This window comes from Martes martes, assembly GCF_963455335.1.
Source record: "Martes martes genome assembly, chromosome: 7".
Taxonomy (NCBI): Eukaryota; Metazoa; Chordata; class Mammalia; order Carnivora; family Mustelidae; genus Martes; species Martes martes.
In genome coordinates, this window is record NC_137894.1 from 114,957,657 (window position 1) to 114,979,827 (window position 22,171).

The window sequence follows — 22,171 nt, forward strand, 5'->3', positions numbered from 1 at the left end:
AATCTGTCTGAAAATAACTCACTCTTTTGACTGCTCTAGTTTTTTCGCCGCTTCTTTCTTTAGTTTCTCTTTTTCTAAGTATTCTTCTAGTTCTTTCCCTTCAAGCTTCACACGTTTCCTCAACTGGAGAAAAACAGCAGACAGAAGGAAGCATCGTTATCAGGGGTTAGGTGGTGGGGTGTGAGATGTAACACATCTGTGAATTTACCATCTTAAATTTGAAATTATTCAAGTTCCTATTACATGCAATTACAAATCTAGATTAAGACCAAAATTGAGCTGCCACATTTCTAGGCTGGGTTTAATTTAAACTGGTTAAAAATCACCAATAAGGAAAAGAAAATACAGATAAGTATTTTTATAATTTGGAGTAGGTGAGGCCTACGCGAGCCATAAAACCCAAAAGCCACAAAGGAAAAGATGAATAAATATGGCAACGTGAAAAAAAAATACATCTCTTTGACATTTAAAAATCTCATAAAATTATAGAGAATGGAGAAAATTATCTGCAGCACTACTTGACTATCAGAGGCTCTTTTTTCCTAAGAGCTCTTTCCCAATCAGTTAAGAAAAAGATGATCAACACATCAAAAAAGGACAAATCCATATATAAGCAACTTACAAAATAAGAAAAACAAGTAACCAGTAGCTAAGAAAAGATGTCTCATTTCGCCGGTTTATGAAAAATGCAATTTTTGAAATGTAATACCATTAAGATTTTATTTATTTATTTATGGGGGGGGGCATGAGGAGGCGGAAAGGGAGAAGCAGACTCCCCACTGAGCAGGGAACCTGACGTGGGGCTCAATCCCAGCACCCTGGGATCATGACCTGAACTGAAGGCAGAGACACTTAACCTAGTTAGCCACCCAGGCACCCTGTAATAACATTGCAAAATCTTTTAGATTGGCAATGCTAATTACTATGTATCTATGGAAAAATTAGCACAAATATGGTAGAAAGCGATTTGCCATAAAAATGTGCCTGTAATTTGACACTGCATTTCTACTTCTAGGAATTTATCCTACGGAAACAATCCCAAGTGTAAGGAAAAAAGTACAATTGCAGCTATGTTTGTAACAGTAAAAAACCAGACTCAACTTTAAAATCCACCAACATGGGATGATTAATCAGTAGATCTCTCCAACATTTTGATCTCAGGATTGCCTTAGACTCTTAAAAGTTACTGAGAACCCCAGAGTTTTTGTGTTTTTTTTGTAGATTACATTTATTAATGTCTACCATATCAGCAATCAAGAATGAGAAAGTTTTAAAATCCACATCTGTTCACTAAAAAATAAAATCACTGCATATTAACATTATGATATATTTCCAAAAGGTAACTATATTTTCTAAAGCAAAAAAAATATTGGAGAGCACGGCATTATTTTACATTTTTGCAAGTCTCACTTAACATCTAGCTCAATAGAAGACAGCTGGATCCTCACATCTGCTGAATTCAATCTCCTGCAATATGTTGTTTTGGTTAAAGCATATGAAGAAAATGCAGCCTCACACAGATGTATAATTGGAAAAGGGAAAAATATTTAAATAGCCTTTCCATGAATATTCCTTGGTATTACATCAAAACTCAAAAACTGGTGGTTTCTTAAAGATTAGTTGTAACGTGGAATCTGAAACCAACAACTTTTTATGCTGTTATATTAAAATTTACTGATTTATCCTGCACTGTGAATGGCTCTTTTAGCTGAGCACTATTTTGTACCTACAGGCATTGGTTATTTGCAAAATACTAGTGCACCAAGTTACACAGATCTTACAAATGTTGACAATATTTTAAAAATCACATTTGCAAATATCACCACCAATCTCAATCAGCAAAGCCGCCTAAGTTTCAGTTGTCAATCTCACAGTGATGGGCATCGCGTTCTAAAATTCTAATTTTCAACTTCAAAGTTTGAATTTTATCAGACTTAGGCAACCAATGCTATCAGTTGTTTTCCTTAGAGTGACAAGTTCAACTTACTCATCTTTGGGAGAGTATCTGCCGAATACCCAGGTCTGAATAACCATGTCATTATTTCAAGTAAAAATGGTGTTCCAAGAAAAAAGTGGCCAGTTAACTCAACTCAATTATACATGTGGCTTTCCTCGAGGCAAACATTGTGTGTTAGTTAGTAAACAACACAGGTACTGTGTGCGTACTGCCCATCCTGCCATCCAGATTATTTTTAAAAACCTTTTACTAAAAGGATTTAATAAAATTAATAACTTTTACTGCTTCACCAAGAACATTCTTAAGTGAAATGGACCCTTCTGAAACTTCGTGTGCTGATGTACGATGCGACGGCTGGGGCAGTGGCTGGCGGCTGGTGCCACTGCTGGATTTACGCTGAGGCACCAGCACTTTTCCCACCACTGCTTTGACTCTGCAATGTTAAATATACGCACAGTGAAAAGGCAAACAATATCTTCATATTCCTATCAGAAGTAGTTTTGACCTTTGGCGCTCCCTGAAAGGGTCTCAGGGACCCCCTCCCAGGGGCCCTCACACCATACCTTGGGAACCACTGGATTCAATAATCACTGTATATACACACACATGTGTAATTATAAAGTCACTACAATGAGTTCGTTTATTTGAAACTTGAATGTTAATAATATGGCCATCTGTGCACGAGAAGTCAGGAGAGCGGTTTCCCTCGGAGGGGAAGGATCTGGAAGGGGATGTATGAGGTACTGCTGATACTCCTTGGTCTGGGTACAGACCAGACAGAGGTGTCTCTCACGCACACTTCCAGTATGTTACATGGCAATGGACACTGAAAAAAATCTGTACTTTTTTGGCTACAGTAAATCTGTGGAAAGTGCTGCTATTGTCTGAGATGAGGAAGACTCAGAGAAGAGTTAAGTCTGGGACTAGGGGGGGGAGAAAGAGTGGTGTTTTGCAGATGACCTTGTAGAGGGAAAAACTGATAGGTCATGGAGAGAGAAGGTGTGATTACAGAAGAAACACCCCTACGAGGGGAAAAGGAAAAGAATCCTAAGGGTTAGTACTACTTATTAAAAAGTCAAAACCTAATGTTTCAAGTTATAGCTCCAAATGTCCTTTCCTATTTTTTTCAAACTGAAACAGTTTTTAAAATTTTTTTTTGAAACAGCTTTTAATATTCTTTTTATTAATTCCTCAAATGGCCTATGCCTATCAACCTTAATTGAATTTCTAGTAATTATTATTTTCAAATTCAGTATTTCGTATCTGATGAAACTATTTTACAAGTATTTCAAAGAGCTCTTTTCATTTTCTCTTAAAGACTTATTTATTTATTTTAGAGAAAGTGAGTGTGAGTGTGTGCACATGGTGGGGGGGCCAGAGGGAGAGGGAGAATTTCAAGCCGACTCCCCGCTGAGCACAGAAGCCTAACCTGGGACTCCACCTCACAACCTCACAACCCTGAGATTATGACCTGAACCAAAATCAAAAGCTGGCCGCTTAACTAGCTGAGACACCCAGGTGCCCCTGAGCTCTTTCAATTTTTAAAGAAAACTCCATGTTTCTAAGCTATTAAATAACCCAAATGACAGTTTTTACTTTGATATGTTTGCTCTGCATCCTTCCTCAATAATTCTGTATTTATAGTGAAGGTATAGGAGATCTCAGTTACTATTTTTTGCTTGAGTAGAGTTAAAGACTAAGCTATGCTTATCACTCAGCCTCTAACAAACATTCCTTAACATGTCTACTAGGAAGGAAAAATGAAAGAATCATCTACAACTGTGCCCAACTGTGGCAGTTATTAGCCCATTCAGTATCCACTACTACAGATTTCAGTTAATGATACTAGCTTTGGAAAACTGATAGATGTGCTGGTTGGTTATTAAACAAAATTGTCTTTTGGCATACCGTTCACCTGGCTACTGTTTTGTGCTGGTTAATGAGCTGAAGCAGCAAATGCGGATACAGAAACAAGTTAGGCTATTTAGTGGGGAGAAGATATGGGGATTTTTGTCTGACTGCTTCCACTTCTTAGCTAAGTTTGAAACAAATTCATGTGCTACGGGTGAGGGCTGAGTTGAGTTGTGGGATATTTGAAGAGAAGGAGGGTATAAAGCTATCTAACTGGAGAGTAGGAAAAAAGAGTATCTTAGAGAATGCTGGACTGGTGCTGGGTACCTGTCTGAGATGTGACATCGCAAATGTGAAGGGCAATCTGTCCACACAGTAGTGTGTTTAACGCCAGTAACATAAGGTTGCTTGGGTATAAGCACAGTTAAGCAAATGGTTTAACTAGGGTCAAAGCTTTGCCAGGTGAGTACAATAAATAGGAGGGTAATAGAGATAAAAGTGTTTGTAAGTGATGATGGACCACTGACTAGAAGCTGGAGCAATGATGGATAGTAGTAGAAGTGGCAAGGTTCGCAAATTAAAAGTCCCAATGGAACCAAAAAATTGTTGGCATGGGGTTATCAGAGCAAGTCCGGGGTAAGATCAGAGTGGGATGCTTGAGGTAGAGATCTTCAGGGGTAACCCTTAACAAGGTGAAGGGTTTGATCACAAGAGTAGATAGTATGATTGTGGGAAGGGATGGCTAAGGTGAAATGGAGGAAAAGATCATCAAGAAACAAGGTGTGAAGGGACTAAGAGGGCCGAGGACTTGGCCAGATCACACGTATGGATGCTAGAGTCATCAAGAATGCAGTCCTGAGTGAGTGGACAGGAAGACTGTAGACCAGGATTAAAGTCACCAATGAAGGACAGAGAACAACCAAGGGATCAGTAAATGTCAGAAGGGGTCAGAGTATTGTCAAGTCTGATGGCACGACCTAGAAAGGGAAGAGAAATGGCTTGAAAGCAGAAAAAGGATCCCTGCTGCACCCAAAGTTCATGAAGTATGAAAGAGAAAAAGAGCGTCTACTTGAGAGACCTACAGGAAAAAGATCATTGTTACGATACAGCCAGATTTCAATTAGGGAAAGGATGTGAAAAGAACTTTTCAAAGAGTGCTTGAAAATATAGGGTATGTATGTGGCACCTTCTGGGCATGGTTCCAGTGGATACCATGGAAGGGTTAAAGAATGAGGATTTCCAATTAAGAAGCTCAAATCTGTGCTATTAAAGGCTCTCTTCTGTTACTCTGGTAAAAATCTGGAAACAATTGCAAGTTTCATTTTTGGTCACTGATTTCTATAAACATCATGCATGTGTCTCCCAAACACTTTTAAGATAAAGTTCACACACAAGCACTTACCTCTATTTCTGTAATTTTTTCGGAAGGATTATCAATTAAGAAACGGGCTAAAGTCCCAGGAGTAGTTCTATAAGTTAGAATAATTGAGTTTTTAGGGTCCTGACACCACTGAATGAAGAGATCCCTTGAAAATCCGCATTCCAGGTCAGGCTGGCTGGCGAGTACCACTTTGGGGCTAGGTACCCGAGCCAAGTCGGAAAGACCGTGACACAAAGAGAGATGGCGAAACTGAAATGGATTATTTCTTTTGTCTTCAAAACATCTCATCAATTTGTCACTCATCCATTCTACCTAATATAGGGGGAAAAGATGAACATAATTAGAAAATACTAGATTATAATTGCAATGTCTTCTTCAAGGTCTAAAAGTTCATGTTCTGTCTTCTTTTAAGTATTTACCACCAATAGATCTTAAAACTTGTACAATTCTGATAAGCAGCTTATTTTCTGTTCTGTTCCCCCATTATATCCTTCCACCCCATAGTTCATCCCTAAAAATCCAATTCTGCATTGTATTTCAGTTACAAGTCACCTTAACTCTTACAAAGAAAGCAGAGTGTAAGTTTTAAATAAATACCTTACCCAAGATTGCTATTTCAAGGGAAAGAGCTTATTCAGAAAGAAGAGAAAAACGGATTCCAACATTTATATCCCATGAGGTAGGTTCTACTTTTGTCCTCATTTTACAAATTTGTGATACCAAGCGTTAGAGGAGAAGCAACTTGCCCAATCTGTAAGATGGGGACAAAAACAGAACCTACTTCATAGGGTCTAGAAGGACTAAATGAAATATTCCATGTGAACACACAGAACAAGTGGTTCATTACCATTATCATCATCAACCTCTTTCACCGGAAAATAAAATCCAAAGAGCAACTAAATCGTTTTCTAGAAGTCCAATTTCTGTAGAAAACTTCTGTATTACAAATGACACCATGAAAACAAACCTGGGACTTGGAAAACTCCACCACATTATAGCTGACATTATTCAGGAGTGCCAGCGAGTAGACACCCAGGCCTGCATCTTTAGTTCTCCAGATTTGATCAAGGAGCTGAGCAAGTTCCAAAACTCTGCCTGCAGTGTCCACTGCTATTAATACATTTCCATCACCTCGAAGTGTTTCCAGGACATTTGCTAGAAAACAAGAATGTAAAATCCATAGAGAACATAACAATACCTTGCTGCAAAATTAAAGAAGACTTTATCTCCAGTATAAAGACTATAACTTATAAATAAGCGATTATTGGGCCAGGTACACAATTTTAAAAATTCCACTCAGGTTATTACAACTAGTTTTTATCTGTGAATGTATATTCATAGGAATGAAAGACAATGCCATTCATTCTCTATTTTTTTTCACTGTAAAAGTGTAAATCAGTGGTCCCCAGCCCTCTTCACCCACAGTACACATAGAAAATGACATTCTTATAGTATACTGTGGCCATTTAAAACTGTTATAAATGATTCCCAAATTTATACACCCAAATACACACATTCATACTATTTTATACATACACATTTTGTATGTTTGTATGCCTACACAATAAAATATAGATCCAATTCCCTCTTCCAACAAAAGTATCTTTATGAGTAGATATCCTCACTCTACATTAAAGTTGGCTTGGAGGGGCGCCTGGGTGGCTCAGTGGGTTAAAGCCACTGCCTTTGGCTCGGGTCATGATCCCGGCGTCCTGGGATCGAGCCCCGCATCGGGCTCTCTGCTCAGGAGGGAGCCTGCTTCCTCCCTTCTCTCTCTGCCTGCCTCTCTGCCTACTTGTGATCTGTCTGTCAAATAAATAAATTAAAATCTTAAAAAAAAAAAAAAAATTTGGCTTGGAAACATTTGGTAAAACCAAACTCTAGCAAAAACAACAAAAAAACATACAAACTGATACCTTCTTAAAGTGAAAACAATATAGTACACAAATTCTGCCTTCTTTTTTAAGATATTATTTATTTGTCAGAGAGAGTGCACGTGCACAAGCAGGGGGAGCAGCAGCCAGAGGGAGAAACAGGCTCCCCGCTGAGCAAGGAGCCCAACGTGGGACTCTGATCTCGGAATGCTGGGATCATGACCTTAGCCGAAGGCAGATGCTCAACCGACTGAGCCACCCAGGTGCCCCACAAGCTCTGCTTTTTAAGTAGACAGATGAAAGCAGTGGTTTCAAACACGTTTAAAAGTAGAATCTAGGGGCACCTGGGTGGCTCAGTGTAATGGTTAAAGCCTCTGCCTCCGGCTCAGGTCATGATCTCAGGATCTTGGGATCAAGCCCTGCATCGGGCTCTCTGCTCAGCGGGCAGCCTGCTTCCTCCTCTCTCTCTGCCTACCTGTGATCTCTGTCAAATAAATAAAATCTTTAAAAAAAAAAAAAGTAGAATCTAATTTTCCTGTTGAAATCCTGTGTAGCTTATAAAAAAAGAGTAAGAAGGTAAAGCAGCTGGAGCCAAAGCAGAAGCAACAAGGGATGGCCCAGAGGCTCCTCTTTAGAACTGAGACTACTAGATTAGAGTGTTAGGACACCCAACATCAAAAATCAGTGAACTATTTGCACCCTCAGGTATCACCTTTGCTCATTTTTCTTTTAAAGTATAAATGTTTTGCTAATGGATTTTTTTTTTAAGTATTTATTTAAGAGAGAGAGAGAATAAGAGAGTGAGCACCCAAGCAGGGGGAGCAGCAGGGGAGGGAGAGAGGGAGAAACAGACTCCCTGCTGAGCAGAGAGCCCAATGTGGGGTTTGATCCCAGGACCCTGGGATCATGACCTAAGCTGAAGGCAGACGCTTAACCCACTGAGCCATCTAGGAGCCCTTTTTAAACAGATTTCTATGAGCTGTTTCTATATTCTGGCATTCCCTAGACATGTATCAGTGAATGCCAGGTAGAGCTAGCTATGAGCTGAATGGCAGGGAGAAGTCAATCTCAACACCTATCCCACAAAAGCTGAATTCAGATGAACTAAAGTATCTTTTTCTACAAAATAATGATATGGTCACATAATATTTTTTAAAAAATATTAGAGTTAGGGGCACCTGGGTTAGTTAGTTAAGCACCTGATTCTTGATTTTGACTCAGGTCATGAACTCAGTGTCATGAGATTGAGTCCTGCAACAGGTTCCACACTGGGTGTGGAGGCTGCTTAAGATTCTCTCTCCCTGTGCCCCTCCCCAACCTCTCCCTCTCTTTAAAAAAAAAAAAAAAAAATTAGAGTTAATCAATCTCTCATGACAAGAAAAGTGTTAAACAAGATAGAAGAAACTGTAACTCATACCACCATGCCTCTCCACAGAGGACATTACTATGTAATACGTACTCAGAAGTTGCTCATCTCTCTGTTTTCTCCTAGGCTGCACATACGTGGCGTTAAAGGAATCTGTGATAAGCAGGGAGGGTCTGCTTAGCATTTCCAAGGAACATCCATTTAAATGACTATAACAAAGTTGAAGAAGAATATGATAACATTTCAAATAAACAACTGCTTATCTCACCCAAAAACATAAGCAACTTTCTTTTATAAGATTTTTCCTTCCCTAACTATAAAAGGACACGTGCTCATTAATAAGAAATCTAGTACATTTAAAAAAAAAAAAAAGGAAAATTAAGATCTTCCAGAGTACCACCACTCAGAGAAATCGATATATTTTGGTATATATCCTTCTAAGCACACAAATACACTTTTCTAGGCATATATATGTGAATATATTTTACAAAACAGGTATCTCATGTATATGTCTCTATACTCAGTTCTACACCCTGGTTTTCTCCCATGATACTAAAACTGGTTTCTAAATCTATTTTTTAACAATTGTAAAAACCTCTGCCTAGGTTACTTTTTCTCGTCATCATAAATAATCTCAAAGAACATTTTTGCAAGAAGCTTCAATTGCATTTCTGACTGTTTCTTTAGGACACATTCCTAGAAATTATTTACTACAATATACAATTTTGCTAAATGGCTTTCCATAAAGAGTTAATCTTTTTCAGAAAGCTCTCTCTTTTCCAGAAGGAATGAGCAATTTGTTAAATATCTCCTAGAAGAATACTACCATTTAAAAATCATTTTAAAGATATTTAATTTTAAAAAAATTATGGTTTAAATTTTTTGACTTTCATAACAAAAGTTTTTCTAAGTGGCATCTTTTTAATTGGTTAAAACCTAGTCTTACACATGTAAGCCTTTAGGCAAAATGCTACAAATATTCTCCCTACTTTATTGTTCTTTAGTTTATTGTTTCAGATGTTTTAAATCTGTATATAATCAAATCTATCAAAGTTTTCCTTTGTAACTTGGTCCACTGCCTTTATACTCAGAAAACCCTTTTTCATATCAAAGATTAGACTCACCTGTATTGTTTCATTTTCTATTTAATTCCAATCCATCTGAAATTTATTTGTTATGTGGTAAACAACAAACAAAAAAACCCACAAACTGACTTTTTCCCAAAATGTTTAAATACCATTTATTCGAATACCCATATGTTCCCATTATCCTATGATTACAAGAGCCTAAAACTTATTAGTCTTATATATTTCTAAATATAAGATACAAAAGATCTTGAGGCTACTGTAATCGCATATAAAACAACTATGAACTTAATGTACAGAAATTACAAAAGCCTCTATGAAACTAAACACCAAAACAATTTTATAGTAATACTGTGAGTACAAAATGAAGTATTTAAAATTACAACTACTCTGTCCCTTTTTAAAAGGAGTCTGACTTTAAATATAGTTATATCATAATCACTAACTTTACAAAAAAAAAAAACCCAAACCCACAAAGTTCCTTTAAATAGTAGGTCAAGTAGCATATAAAATATAATCCTATGTACAAAAATTCATCTCCTTTACAACATCTCCAGAGTGATATCTGCTTTATATAGTGGATGCTTACATGCCAATTTGTAAAATACATTATCTCTTATATCAAAGTTTCCCCTTACAATGCAAAAAAATTCACTATTTGAGACTTTTAAGTAGTTCTAGATTTCTGGCTAAAAAGAAAAGAACTTTTTAGTTTAATTTTCCCTCCAAAGAATGAAACAATATCAACTGCAATTCCATTAGCTTTTGTCTTGATATACCTACATCTCCCTCTTGTGGTTAAAGTCAACTGCGTAGACAATTTCTTCTTCTCCATCTTTGACTATTTTCCATATTGTTCCACCTATCATATGACCAGCTGGCAGAGGTGTGATAGATAAGCCATGTCCTTTACCTATGTCAATAAGATAGTGACAATACTCAGATTTCTTTTACAAGCCTAAAGAAAGCTTATTTATTTGTAAACTATTTTTAATAGCTAATATATGCAATGATACAAAATCCCAAAGTAAAAAGGCAAACAGTGAAAATGCAAATCTCACTCTTATGCCCCCCCCCCCCAGCTACTCCATTCCCTCCCCATAGACACTCTTGTTTTGTTATGAGTTCTTGGAAACATACCTGTGTTCATAAACTGAAATATTACAAAGAGATTGGACCCAGTACCCTATTAAATTACTTAGTATGAACAAATAAATGTGAATATTTATTCACATACACAATCATCAAATGTTTCCATTTTTGCGAACCTCTAAACTGATGAAGTAGCAATTCAAATCTCATGGTAAACAATTTATCCTATACGAAAATTAAGTACAAGTCAAACTGTTGTGATGCTGGTATTTCTTGGCTAAATCATCAGAGTCCACCGTGGCACCATTTTCTCAATTTCAAAGCAAGGCTTCATATTTAATACATCTCCCTCCACAGATGAGAAATCTATACTTAACAGACAACTTCCTGACCTAATTAAATAATAAACTTCTTAATATCCAATTCTAGAATTCCATTATCTTCTACTATGCTGCCAGAGCACTCCACTTCCTTCAAGACTTCGATTACTACATTTAGTCATCTGAGCCCCTCAACCTAACTGTGAACTCCCAGGAGGACCTGGCCATGTTACCTATGCGCATCTTACACAATAAACACTAAAGTCTTTCCCAAGTTACGTGTCAAAAGGCTTGAACTATTAACGTTGTGTTAGTATTTAGTCTGAAATATTTTAAAATCCAAATGACTTGGGAGAAGTTCAGAGTTTCATATATGAACATGCTAATCTCTTCTTTTTCAGACCACAGGGCCTATGATTTTTACTACAAATTCCCTTTGTACTTTTAAAGTCAGTTAAACCCCATTAGTCCAATTACTTACTACTGGAAACATTTTTTACCTTTCAAATTCACAATCTGAGAGAATTTTAACTGCTGTATTTTATCAAAGGCTGCATCCACATCATCTAACGTAAAGAGTGTAAAGTCTTCCGTATTGTGTCGAGACTAAAAGAACACAAACCAGAGGTTAAACGTGGTCACTGCAGGATCCTGTGTAAAAAGCATTTTTTAACTGTGTGAGTTACCTGGTAAAGATCATACATGAACATCTGTCCCATTTTATAAACAGGAATGGTCGCATAGATGGCACAGTTCAGACCCAGCTTCCCGACTGCATAGGGGAGGGCACCAAGATGAAGAGGATCAGGGTGGGACAAAAGTACTGCATCAATTTGGTGAACATGCCTAGGAAAATATGATCAAAAGGCCTTCTCAGTTTCTCCAATCTTGTTTTTAAGAGTAAAGACTAGGTTGGGGTAAAAGAGCAAAGGGGCTGAAATTATGATACCTATCAATATCAATTATTACTACCCCGTCCTGCATAGATATCAAAAGTATGGTGTGTTACACAAAATAGATGATGTCTATACACATAAAAAAAGTGAAGGAAAAAGAGAAGAGAACCAGTCAATACCACACATAAGCTGATTTCGAATGACTACTTCATATACTATTTATTAAAATCCAAGAACTCAACTTAAAATTTCAGAAATGGTTAGGGAGAAGATATTTATTTATTTGTTTTTATTTTACATTTTATTAACATATAATGTATTACTTGTTTCAGGGAGGGAGAGGATATTTAAATGGCCTCATTTTTATTATGAATTTTTACCTCTGCTTTTCAGCATGGCAACGGATAGCATATTCACTATAGTGAAACTTCAATTAATAAAATGTGTGGTCTCACTGACAGAAGAAATTAGAAAAAAAATGTTTTGCTACAAGTTCTAAGTTTTTAAATATTTAAGTTATCTTTCCTTCCATAATTAGTACAATACTACAGCATAACCGAATTCTTTTTTTTGATGGATTAGTATCCTTTTGTATCTCATGGTCATTACTCTGGGCACCAAAGCTCAGTATGGAGGATCAAAAGACATAGAAAGTAAGCTAATGTGATCTGCTGGCAGACCCTCCATGTGGAAGGTTTAGCCTCTCCTCAAATTCTTATAAACTTATTCTTCTCTCAAATTAGGTGCAAAGTCTCTACTGAGATTCATTAGCCAAGTAACACTTAACATTTTACTGAATTTCAATAAACACAGCTCATAATGCAATCAAAACTTTACAAATGGAAACAGTCACTATTTGGATCTTTGGAGAAAGTAAAACTCAGTCTTTTACTATGAATTAAAATAGAGGAAGGAAAGCAAACACTGTGTAACACAAAATGGTATTACAGTGTAGAAAAGAGAAGCTGATTTAATAAAAGTCTAGATATATGAAAAGTAACTTACTTCCTCAGGGAATCTATAATATCCATAGAAAAGTGCTCATCCCAGCCACAGTCCAACAGAAATCTAAACTCATCAACTTGCAGAAGATAGCAAAGAGCAGACTCTTCTTGAACCCCAGAGAGGGTAGTTAATTTGATAATAGATGTCATTTTGGTCCAATAACCATCCAAAGTCTTTTCAAAGGAAATAAAAATTTAATTAAACATACATCATAGTCTCCCAAACATAACGTACAAATCAAGATTATAACAGGTTTCTTTCTTTTTTTTTTAAGCATGCTTAGACATCAAGTCTACCTTTTTTTTTTTAAGATTTTATTTATTTATTTGACAGACAGAGATCACAAGTAGGCAGAGAGGCAGGCAGAGAGAGAGGGGGAAGCAGGCTCCCCACTGAGCAGAGAGCCTGATGCGGGGCTCGATCCCAGGACCCTGAGACCACGACCTGAGCCGAAGGCAGAGGCTTTAACCCACTGAGCCACCCAGGCGCCCTTATAACAGGTTTCTAAGTGGGCAAAATTCCATAAACATACAAAGCAAATGTTTTATTATTTTTTTTAAAGATTTATTTATTTGAGAGACAAAGAAAGAGAGAGCGAGCGAGCACTAGTAGGAGTAGGGGCAAAGGGAGAAGCAGACTCCACACTGAACAAGGAGCAGATGCAGGGCTTGATCCCAGGACACAGGGATCACGACCTGAATTGAAAGGCAGACACTCAACCGACTGAGCCACCCAGGCACCCCAGAAAGCAAACACTTTAAAGACCTATTTCCATCATTGCTAAGTTTGAAAGTACAAACATGATCTTACATAATCTTGTTTACAATGAGCCCTTCAGTGGCTCCCCAGTGTAGCTTAATGAAAAGTGGTAGACTTTACAATCAGTTTCAGATCTGAAACTACTACCAGGTGGTTCTAAGCAATTAATTAACCTTTCCTCACTTTATGTACCCCCACCTGTAAACATGAGTATTAATAACACATACAAAAAGGGGTGCCTGGGTGGAGCAGTGGTTAAGCCTCTGGCTTTGGCTCAGGTCATAATCTCAGGGTCCTGGGATCGAGCCCCACATTGGGCTCTCTGCTCAGTGGGGAGCCTGCTTCCCCCTCTCTCTGCCTGCCTCTCCGCCTACTTGTGATCTCTGTCAAATAAATGGATAAAATCTTTAAAAAGGGGGGGGGCGCCTTGGCACAGTTGGTTATGCATCTGACTCTTGGTTTTAGCTCCGATAAGGATCTCAGGGTCATGAGTTAGAGCCCTGCATGGGGCTCCCTGCTCAACTCTCCACCCTCCCCACCCTGAAGAGCATGCTTTCTCTGTCTCTAAAATAAATAAATCAATCTCATGGGGCACCGGGGTGGCTCAGTTGGTTAAATGTCTGCCTTCAGCTCAGGTCATGATCCCAGGGTCCAGGATCTAGCCCTGTGCGGGCTCCCTACTCAGTGGGGAGCCTGCTTCTCCCTGCTCATGCTTTTCTCTTTCTGTCTCTATCTCTGTCTCTCTCTCAAATAAATAAAATCTTTAAAAATAAATCAATCATTAATAATAATACAAATAAAAAGGATGCTAGAAGATTCCAAATAATGTGTAAATTACCTAGAATAAAGACTACCAAGTTTCTCAATAAATAACTACATAATGAATTAATGAACTCGTTCTTCAAGGTGTATTTGTGCTTCCTTTATTTTTCTCTGTGATGGCAATGATTTCATTGCATTACAATGATTAGCTTTCATGTCTCTCTCTCCTATTAGACCACTGGTCCTTAAATAAATAGACCCCCTTGAGAATCTGATAAAAAGCTATGGACTATTCCTTCTCCCCTCAGTCGTCCAAAAACAAACAAGGTGCACATACACATAGAAACCCACATACTTTTCAGGCGTTGAATGTTAAAAATGCTTGCACTGGAAAGTAAGCAACTAAAAAAACAGGTAGAATCTCATATTTGCAATTCCTAAAAGAGAACTTGACACACAGATGGTATTCAACATATATTTGATGGAATTTATGTTGGGATGCCTACTGTATATAGTTCAAGGAGATATAACATGAACACAATTATTGGGATTATTGTGTGCTATTAAGCAAATGTTACAAAAACATTCATTAGCAAAGTACAACTCCACAGCAGTATTTCAGATCTGCGCTCCTTGAAGTAAATTAGCCTATTCAAGAAGGAAAGATCAAGCACACCTGATGATCTCTTACCAGCTACCGAAGGTCCTATCAGCAAACTCAGGTAAACTGTCACCTTTCATGATAGGGTGTCAGAAGACCAATCCCACCACATCTCCCATTCTTCTTCTTCCCAGTCACAGACGAAGACCCAAGACTCCTGGATTGTCCATTATCACTGATGTGCACGTCTGCCAGTCGGATCCACTCCTCTACTTTCCATCCCTCCCAAGTCCTTCCAGTAGGCCCTCTGGAACGATGCTGCTTACCCTCACCTGTAACTGCACCTTTCCCCTGAAGGTTCTCTTCACCGAAACTGTTTCTCCTGCAGTGTTCCCCAGGGTTTTTTCCTTGTACACCCTCTGTGCCTCCAAAGCAGGATGTTCATGCTCCTTGCTCCTCACCGCAGCTCCCAAACCAGATCTTCTCCTTCCTCCGCCATATACTCCGGGCCCTCCCAGCTAGTTCACCAGGAGCCTTCCCACTTTCCTCCTCACTGCTGACGTGGGTTAATTGAACCTCATTCACTGAGGACTTTAGTTCCCGACTCAGTCTTCCTCAGTAACTCAACTACTGACTCTAATCCCCCGACTTTCTGAATTCTAATAACCTCATCTCACTTCAACCCCTGGACCTCATCACTCCTGAGCTGCACCATTTCCAAACATTCACCTTCCGGTGTCTCATGCTGTCATTCCCACCTTGCTTACTCAGTAATCCCACTGCGAAAATCCTTCGGCCTCACTGAATCTCTAACCCACCCCCCAGTCTTTCACCCTCTCCTGTCTCCACTCACGTCCTTCCTGCTGATCCACAATCCACCATGAGTATCTGGAAAACACTATCAGGCATCTGGCTGCTCTGGTCCTTCCTTATAGCAGCCTGGCAGAACTCCAACTCTTGACTGGTTCCAATCCTTCACTTTGCCTATTCCAGAAACTGAATGTTGCCAGAGGAAAAAAGAATCCCAAGACTGTGCTATTTGCTCTTTAAATTCATAGTCAAAAATCTCAAATGGAAAAAATATATATATGTAACAAACAGGCACTAAGCATTACCTATCAGTCTGAGTTTTTGTAGTAGGTTGACTATCTCTGAGACTGTGATTTTACACTGCCTCCTCTGCTGAAGCATCATGTACAACGCCCTCCACCCGACTTTCAGCTGATAACCTCACCTCATTCTTCAACTAGAAAAGCAAGCCGTTAGACAATAACCCATTTTCCAATACCAACTCTATTAATGCATCTGCATGAACACTGTTGTGTCTCCAATTACATGGAATCAATAGCCTTGCTCTCATCCAAGGCCAATCCCCATGAGTACTCTGGATCCCATTCTAATTTTTTGTCTTCTAGAGGACTGAACCTCTTCAGTCACCCCTTCTTTTCCCTGCATTATCCATGTATCACTGATATACCACTCCTATTAGCAGACGCAGATCCTCTAGAATTTCCCAATTTAAAAGAACCTTCTCTTAATCCTACAATCCCCTGCAAGTACTTCATCAGTTCTATGCTCCCCTTTCACAGCAGAGGTTCTCAGAATATTTGTCCACAAATGTGTCTCCACTCTCTCACCTCCCAAAGCTGGCATCTTTCTCCACCAACCCATCAGGAGTGCTTTCATCAAGGTCACTGACCAACCTCTATGTAATTTAAGCCACTGGGCATTTATTTCTCTAGCCACAACTGGCGGAAACCATAGCAGCATTCAGTGAAAGTAAGTGTTCGGCCTCCTTGAAATGTTCTCCTCACTCTGCCTCCGTGTCAACTCTCTCCTGGTTTTCCTTGTATCTACCTTAGGTCACTCGCCCATCTCCTTTGCTAGTTACTTTCTTTCTTCAACCTCTAAACATGGCAGGGCTCTTCAGTAGGACTTCTTTTTTTCTTTCCAGGTAATCTTACCAGTTCCACAGCTATAAATTATCGTCTGACCTCTGACGGCATCATCCTTGAGTCCTGCCTATCCTTTGTATACCACATCCAGTCTCTCTGTAAGTGCTGCATTTTTACCTCCATGAGATTTCTCAAGTTTTCTTCTATCTCCACTGTCACGAAGATCTCTAGCTAGTTTGTATATTTTCCCTGCCTCAAATTTATTCTGAAATGGTTTTCTAACAACCCTAACGTCCTTGCCTACCTGTTACATCCTGTAACATCACTCCACTTCCCTCAAAAGACTTACTGCTCACTATTACCTGCTCTTTATTTACTTGCTTTGCCCACCTCCATCTCTCCTGCTGACCCCAGCAGTAGATTATGGACTCCATGTAAAAATAGACCATATCTATTTTGGGTACAGTTACCCTCCAATGCCTCTATAGTGTCTAACACACAGTGGGGGGTTCAATAAAAGCTTATTAAATGAATGAAGCATGGCTAGTGTCAAATGAGCTTAGTGCCCTTACTGCACCATTAACAGCTACCCATTTATATGCACTTCTCCTTGCTTGGGAGAGCTCTCTTGGATGCAAGCCAGGCTTGACCCATGTTTGTATCCTTACTATATTAGCACATGTTTTAAACACACAGCAGTTGTTCAGTAAAGAACAACTTTATGATGAAATTTATGATGAAATAAATAAGTTAAAATTAAAAATATATTGGCTTGGGGCACCTGGATGGCTCAGTGGATTAAGCCTCTGCCTTCGGCTCAGGTCAAGATCTCAGGGTCCTGGGATCGAGCCCCACATCGGGCTCTCTGCTCAGCGGGGAGCCTGCTTCCCTCTCTCTCTCTGCCTGCCTCTCTGCCTACTTGTGATCTATCTCTCTCTGTCAAATAAATAAGTAAATTTATTTAAAAAAAAAAAGTTAGGATGCCTGGGTGGCTCAGTGGGTTGGGGCCTCTGCCTTCAGCTCGGGTCATGATCTCAGGGTCCTGGGATCGAGCCCCACATCGGGCTCTCGCTCCATGGAGAGCCTGCTTCCTCCTCTCTCTCTGCCTGCCCCTCTGCCTACTTGTGATCTCTGTCAAATAAATAAATAAAAAAATCTTGAAAAAAAAAAAGTTAAAATTAAAAATATATTGGCTTGGGGCGCCTTGGTGGCTCAGTGGGTTAAAGCCTCTGCCTTCAGCTCAGGTCATGATCTCAGGGTCCTGGGATCGAGCCCCGCATCAGGCTCTCTGCTCCACAGGGAGCCTGCTTCCTCCTCTCTCTCTGCCTGCCTCTCTGCCTAGTTGTGATTTCTCTCTGTCAAATAAATAAAATATTAAAAAATATATATATATTGACTTAGCATGTTCCCATTCATAAGGTAGGAGAAATATGAAGATTAATATCTTTGTAAACACAAAGATATTAATGGAAAGAATCCTTTGGAAAGGATCTAAAGAAAATTCTCCCTGCCAAAAAGCTTCCTGTGCAACAATTATATTAATGGTCTAAGAGAAACCCTTTTTTACTCAAATCCACTTTCACTTCCACTTTCTTTAGATTATGAAGTAAAAATACAAAAGATCTTGCAGACAGAAGTAAATCAGTTCATGTTAAAGCTCTGCTTTAACAGACCCAGATTTCAACAGGTGAAAAGATATTTTTAATACAATTGCTCATCATTACTTACTGATATCTCAGTTGTACATAGGGTGAGACACCATGAATTCAAGGGAAGAGTTCTTTATAAATCTAAAAAATAAAGAGAGTCTGATGAATGTGGTATAACAGATTTACTTCTGTTTTTACTTATGGTGTTTAACTTCTATGTCTTGCCCTAAGATGAACACCATGAGCGGCAGCAAGCAGTATAATAAACGGTCCTTTTTAAAAAAAAGAAACTTGTTATAATAAGCTAAAGCTTACATAAAACAGAGATAATAAAAGGATACTATAAGACAAAAATAATAATGTACCAAATTGGTCATAATCACAAGCTAAAATATGCAGTTTAGGAAATAAGATTTTTAAAACCAACATTAGCTTATATTATTAAGAATCATAAAAGAGGTGGGATCTTAAATTACTTGTTAAGGATTAGGAGTACCTGAGGAGAGACAAAAAGAAAAGGTATTGAAAACAGGGGAATAACATGATCAAAGGCACATAAGAACTGACAGAGTTTTAGTGGAAAAACCAGCCGGGCACACTTTCATATAAGCAAAAAATGAAAGAAAAGGCCTAATGAATAGAAAAGGGCCAGATAATGGAAGGTCTTGGACTATGGATCTAGCTCTTCAGGCAACAGAGAAACACTTTAAGATCTACTATGAAGTAAGATGACATAATACAGGAAACTCCATATTTCAGGAGAATTACCTGGTGGGTATGATTGATTAGATAAGATACAGAAAGCAAGGAGATAAAAAGGAAGACTATTTAGCAGACCACTTCCTCCTTCCAACTTTGCTGGTTCTATTTTGAGACTAAATTCCTTTAGCCTCAAATGTACTTTATAATTCCCTGACATGAATTCATTAGTCCTCATCTAACCAAGGCTACTTCTTGAGTAGTCTGTTACCAACTCCTGATTCTTTTCCCCTCAAAATGCCTCACCTGTGTATCACCCCCCTTCCCTTCCCATCAGCAATACCTTAAAGCAGGGCCTCATCACCTTACATTTGGGTTTCTGTTTCTCTCCCTCCAGGCTTTCTTCCCTTCATCTCAACCCAAACATGACGGTCAGACTAATCTACAGAAACACCCCTCCACATATTAACCCTTGCTCAGAAACCTCTGAAAGCTTCTCACTGCTTGAAAAAACAAAAACCTGAATGCCTTAACTAGCAATGGCACCAGCAAGCTGCTGACATCCCTGCTCACCGCTGTCTCAAGGCCCAGCTCAAATTGCACCTCCGTATGAATTCCTAGACTACATTGGCTCTGCCCAACAAAAATACAACGCAAGCCACAAACGTAACTAAAACTTTTTTTCATAGCCACACTGAGAAGTTTGACAGGTGAAGTTAATTTTAATATACCTTATTGAGCCCAACTTATTCAAAATATAATTTTCCTATGCAACTTATTAATTACTGATATTTTACCTTTTCACACCAAGTCTTTGAAATCCAGTGTGTATTTTATATTTACAGCACATCTCAATTCAATCTAACCACAATTTCAAGGGCTCAACAGCTACATGCAGCTAGTGGCCACTGTAATAGCACAAATCTAGACTCTAAAATCAATGCTTTGTACCTTACTCCATTGTGCTCAGCCACTCCTTAAGGTGCAGGTTGGCACCATCCTATTTTTATGTACATATCTTGGTCTTGATTTTAATGGAATCACCAACCATTTAGTCTTCTGGATCAAAAACCCTGGAGTCACCCTCCATCCACCAAACTGCTGCCACCTGTTGAATCCTATTTGACATTTCAGAAAGGTCTCTCTCACACCCTTCACTATCCTATTTCAACTGAGGCAATCATTACCTTACCTCAGTGACAATTTTCTCTTACCTAGTTTTCCTGTTCCCAGTTGATCCTCCATACAGCTGTCAGAGACCACCCTAAAAAAAACAAATATACTCATGCCCTTTCCTTGTGCAAAGTATGCACTTTCTAACAAATGAAATCTGAACCCCTTAGCTGGAAATCAAGGTCCTTCACAAGCTGCTTTCAATCTCCCTCTTCCTTCACCAACCACCCTTGCACTGCATGCTCAAGGACATTTATCCTCCCACTCTCTCTCAGTATGCCAAGACCGCCCAAGTCTCTAAATCCAGGAATGACCTTCTCCTGAGCCTTGTAAATTCCTTCTGACCCTTCAAGACCCAGCTGAAATAGTTCTCCTTTACGAAGATTTTTTTCATAGTCTCAGGAGGTTATTTTTTTTCACCTAGCACAAAAGGGGAACCAAGAATATTTGTTGAAAGGATGCTGAATGTATATGCGAAGAGCAAAAGCGATCATCTTTGTATTGCCAAATTCAAGCACAGCACTCAAAGCGACATACATGTGTGCTTAAAGAATGAACCCCAACGATCATCATTTCCTTCCTGACGGATACTACTTCATCTCAATTATCTCTCACAGTTACTTGCGAGAGAAATGATGACCTTGCATGCTGGAGACAGCTAAAGGCAACTAGGCAAAAATCCAAGGGAAAACGAAGGAATCCGGGTTGGCCCCCGAGCTCAGGGAGTCCAAAAAGTCTCTTGCTGGTCAGTTCGGGAAGAAAATTGGCTTCCTAAAAAAAAAATTTCATAGGGGTTATAAGATCAAAAATTAGGGTATGGGCAATTGGTAATTCATGTTCGGCTGGTGACAGGAGGCCAGACTCGAGGGGGTTAAGGCTAGTCTGACCTCCTGCTTATTTAAGAGCAAGTAAAACAGAGATGGAAGCGCTCGAGGGCAAAGGGAGGCTGGGGGGCTGAGCTGGGGGGAGCGGGAGGAGCAGAAGGCCGAGACCATTTTAATAAAGCACAGTAACATCTTAAAAGGTCCCTGGAATCGACTAACTTAAAAAGAACGTCTACTTTGTGCCCGGTGCTCAGCAGTCTCGTGGTCTCTGAACCCAAGACAACACCAAGACTCCCAGCGAGGAGGCTAAAAACACAGCAACCACGAGGGCCAAAAGCGCCAAAGCTGGCGCCGGATTAACTCATCCAGCCGGGAAACAGCAAAAAAGAGGGAAGGAGAACACACGAGTGAATCGTGCGGATTGCCACAAAGACCGGAGGCTTTAGACCCACGGAGAAATCACTTCTTTCCCTCGATGAGCACTTCTGCCACGCCGGGTCAGGACAGTCGCCACCGAAACCCCGGGAGCATGTCCCCAGCGCAGACCCGGACAAGGTGGAGCCAGGGTCTCCCTGAGGGCCGAAGACGCTCCCTCCCCCATCCAAAGCCTCACTCCTTCCCTCCGCCCCCACTTGCCTCGTCAGTCCTCCCCCAACGCCGTCCACTGCCCTTCCCAACCCCTAGTCGAATCCAGGTTCAAGAGCGAGACAAGCTGATACTCGCTCAACACCACCCGTGACGACCAGCCAGCAGAAGCCCCCCGATGGCGGCCGCCATTTTGAAACTGGAGGCGAGCCTCTGAGGCGGGTAAGGCCCAGGGCGATACCATGTTCCAGGGGGTGGGAACGAAGCTGTGGAAAGGAGGTGGCTCTTGCGACAATAAATCTCGTCACCTTGCGCCGAAGTCTTATTTCTAAATAATTTATAATGCTTATAAGCTAAAATAAGTACGAGAAGATCCCAACATCCCAAGGGAGAAGAG

At 39.6% G+C, this 22,171-nt stretch overlaps 1 protein-coding gene across 2 annotated transcripts in view; it reads right to left on the reverse strand.

Moving 5' to 3' along the window:
- CPSF2 (cleavage and polyadenylation specific factor 2) overlaps nucleotides 1-21,989 on the reverse strand; it is a 32,679-nt gene extending 10,690 nt beyond the window's left edge. Inside the window, exons 1-10 of one of the 2 annotated variants that reach the window (XM_080808254.1) lie at nucleotides 21,826-21,989; nucleotides 18,573-18,634; nucleotides 12,828-13,000; nucleotides 11,613-11,772; nucleotides 11,427-11,532; nucleotides 10,298-10,427; nucleotides 8,523-8,638; nucleotides 6,157-6,344; nucleotides 5,211-5,501; nucleotides 23-123 (exon numbers count right to left, since the gene is read on the reverse strand). In XM_080808254.1, coding sequence (XP_080664380.1) covers nucleotides 23-123; nucleotides 5,211-5,501; nucleotides 6,157-6,344; nucleotides 8,523-8,638; nucleotides 10,298-10,427; nucleotides 11,427-11,532; nucleotides 11,613-11,772; nucleotides 12,828-12,976 — 1,241 coding nt within the window. In that variant the 5' untranslated portion in view covers nucleotides 12,977-13,000; nucleotides 18,573-18,634; nucleotides 21,826-21,989. Of the gene's footprint in view, nucleotides 1-22; nucleotides 124-5,210; nucleotides 5,502-6,156; nucleotides 6,345-8,522; nucleotides 8,639-10,297; nucleotides 10,428-11,426; nucleotides 11,533-11,612; nucleotides 11,773-12,827; nucleotides 13,001-18,572; nucleotides 18,635-20,406; nucleotides 20,452-21,825 lie in introns of those variants that run through there. The other variant, XM_080808255.1, reaches the window with a different exon arrangement.
- Nucleotides 21,990-22,171: the final 182 nt, after the last annotated feature.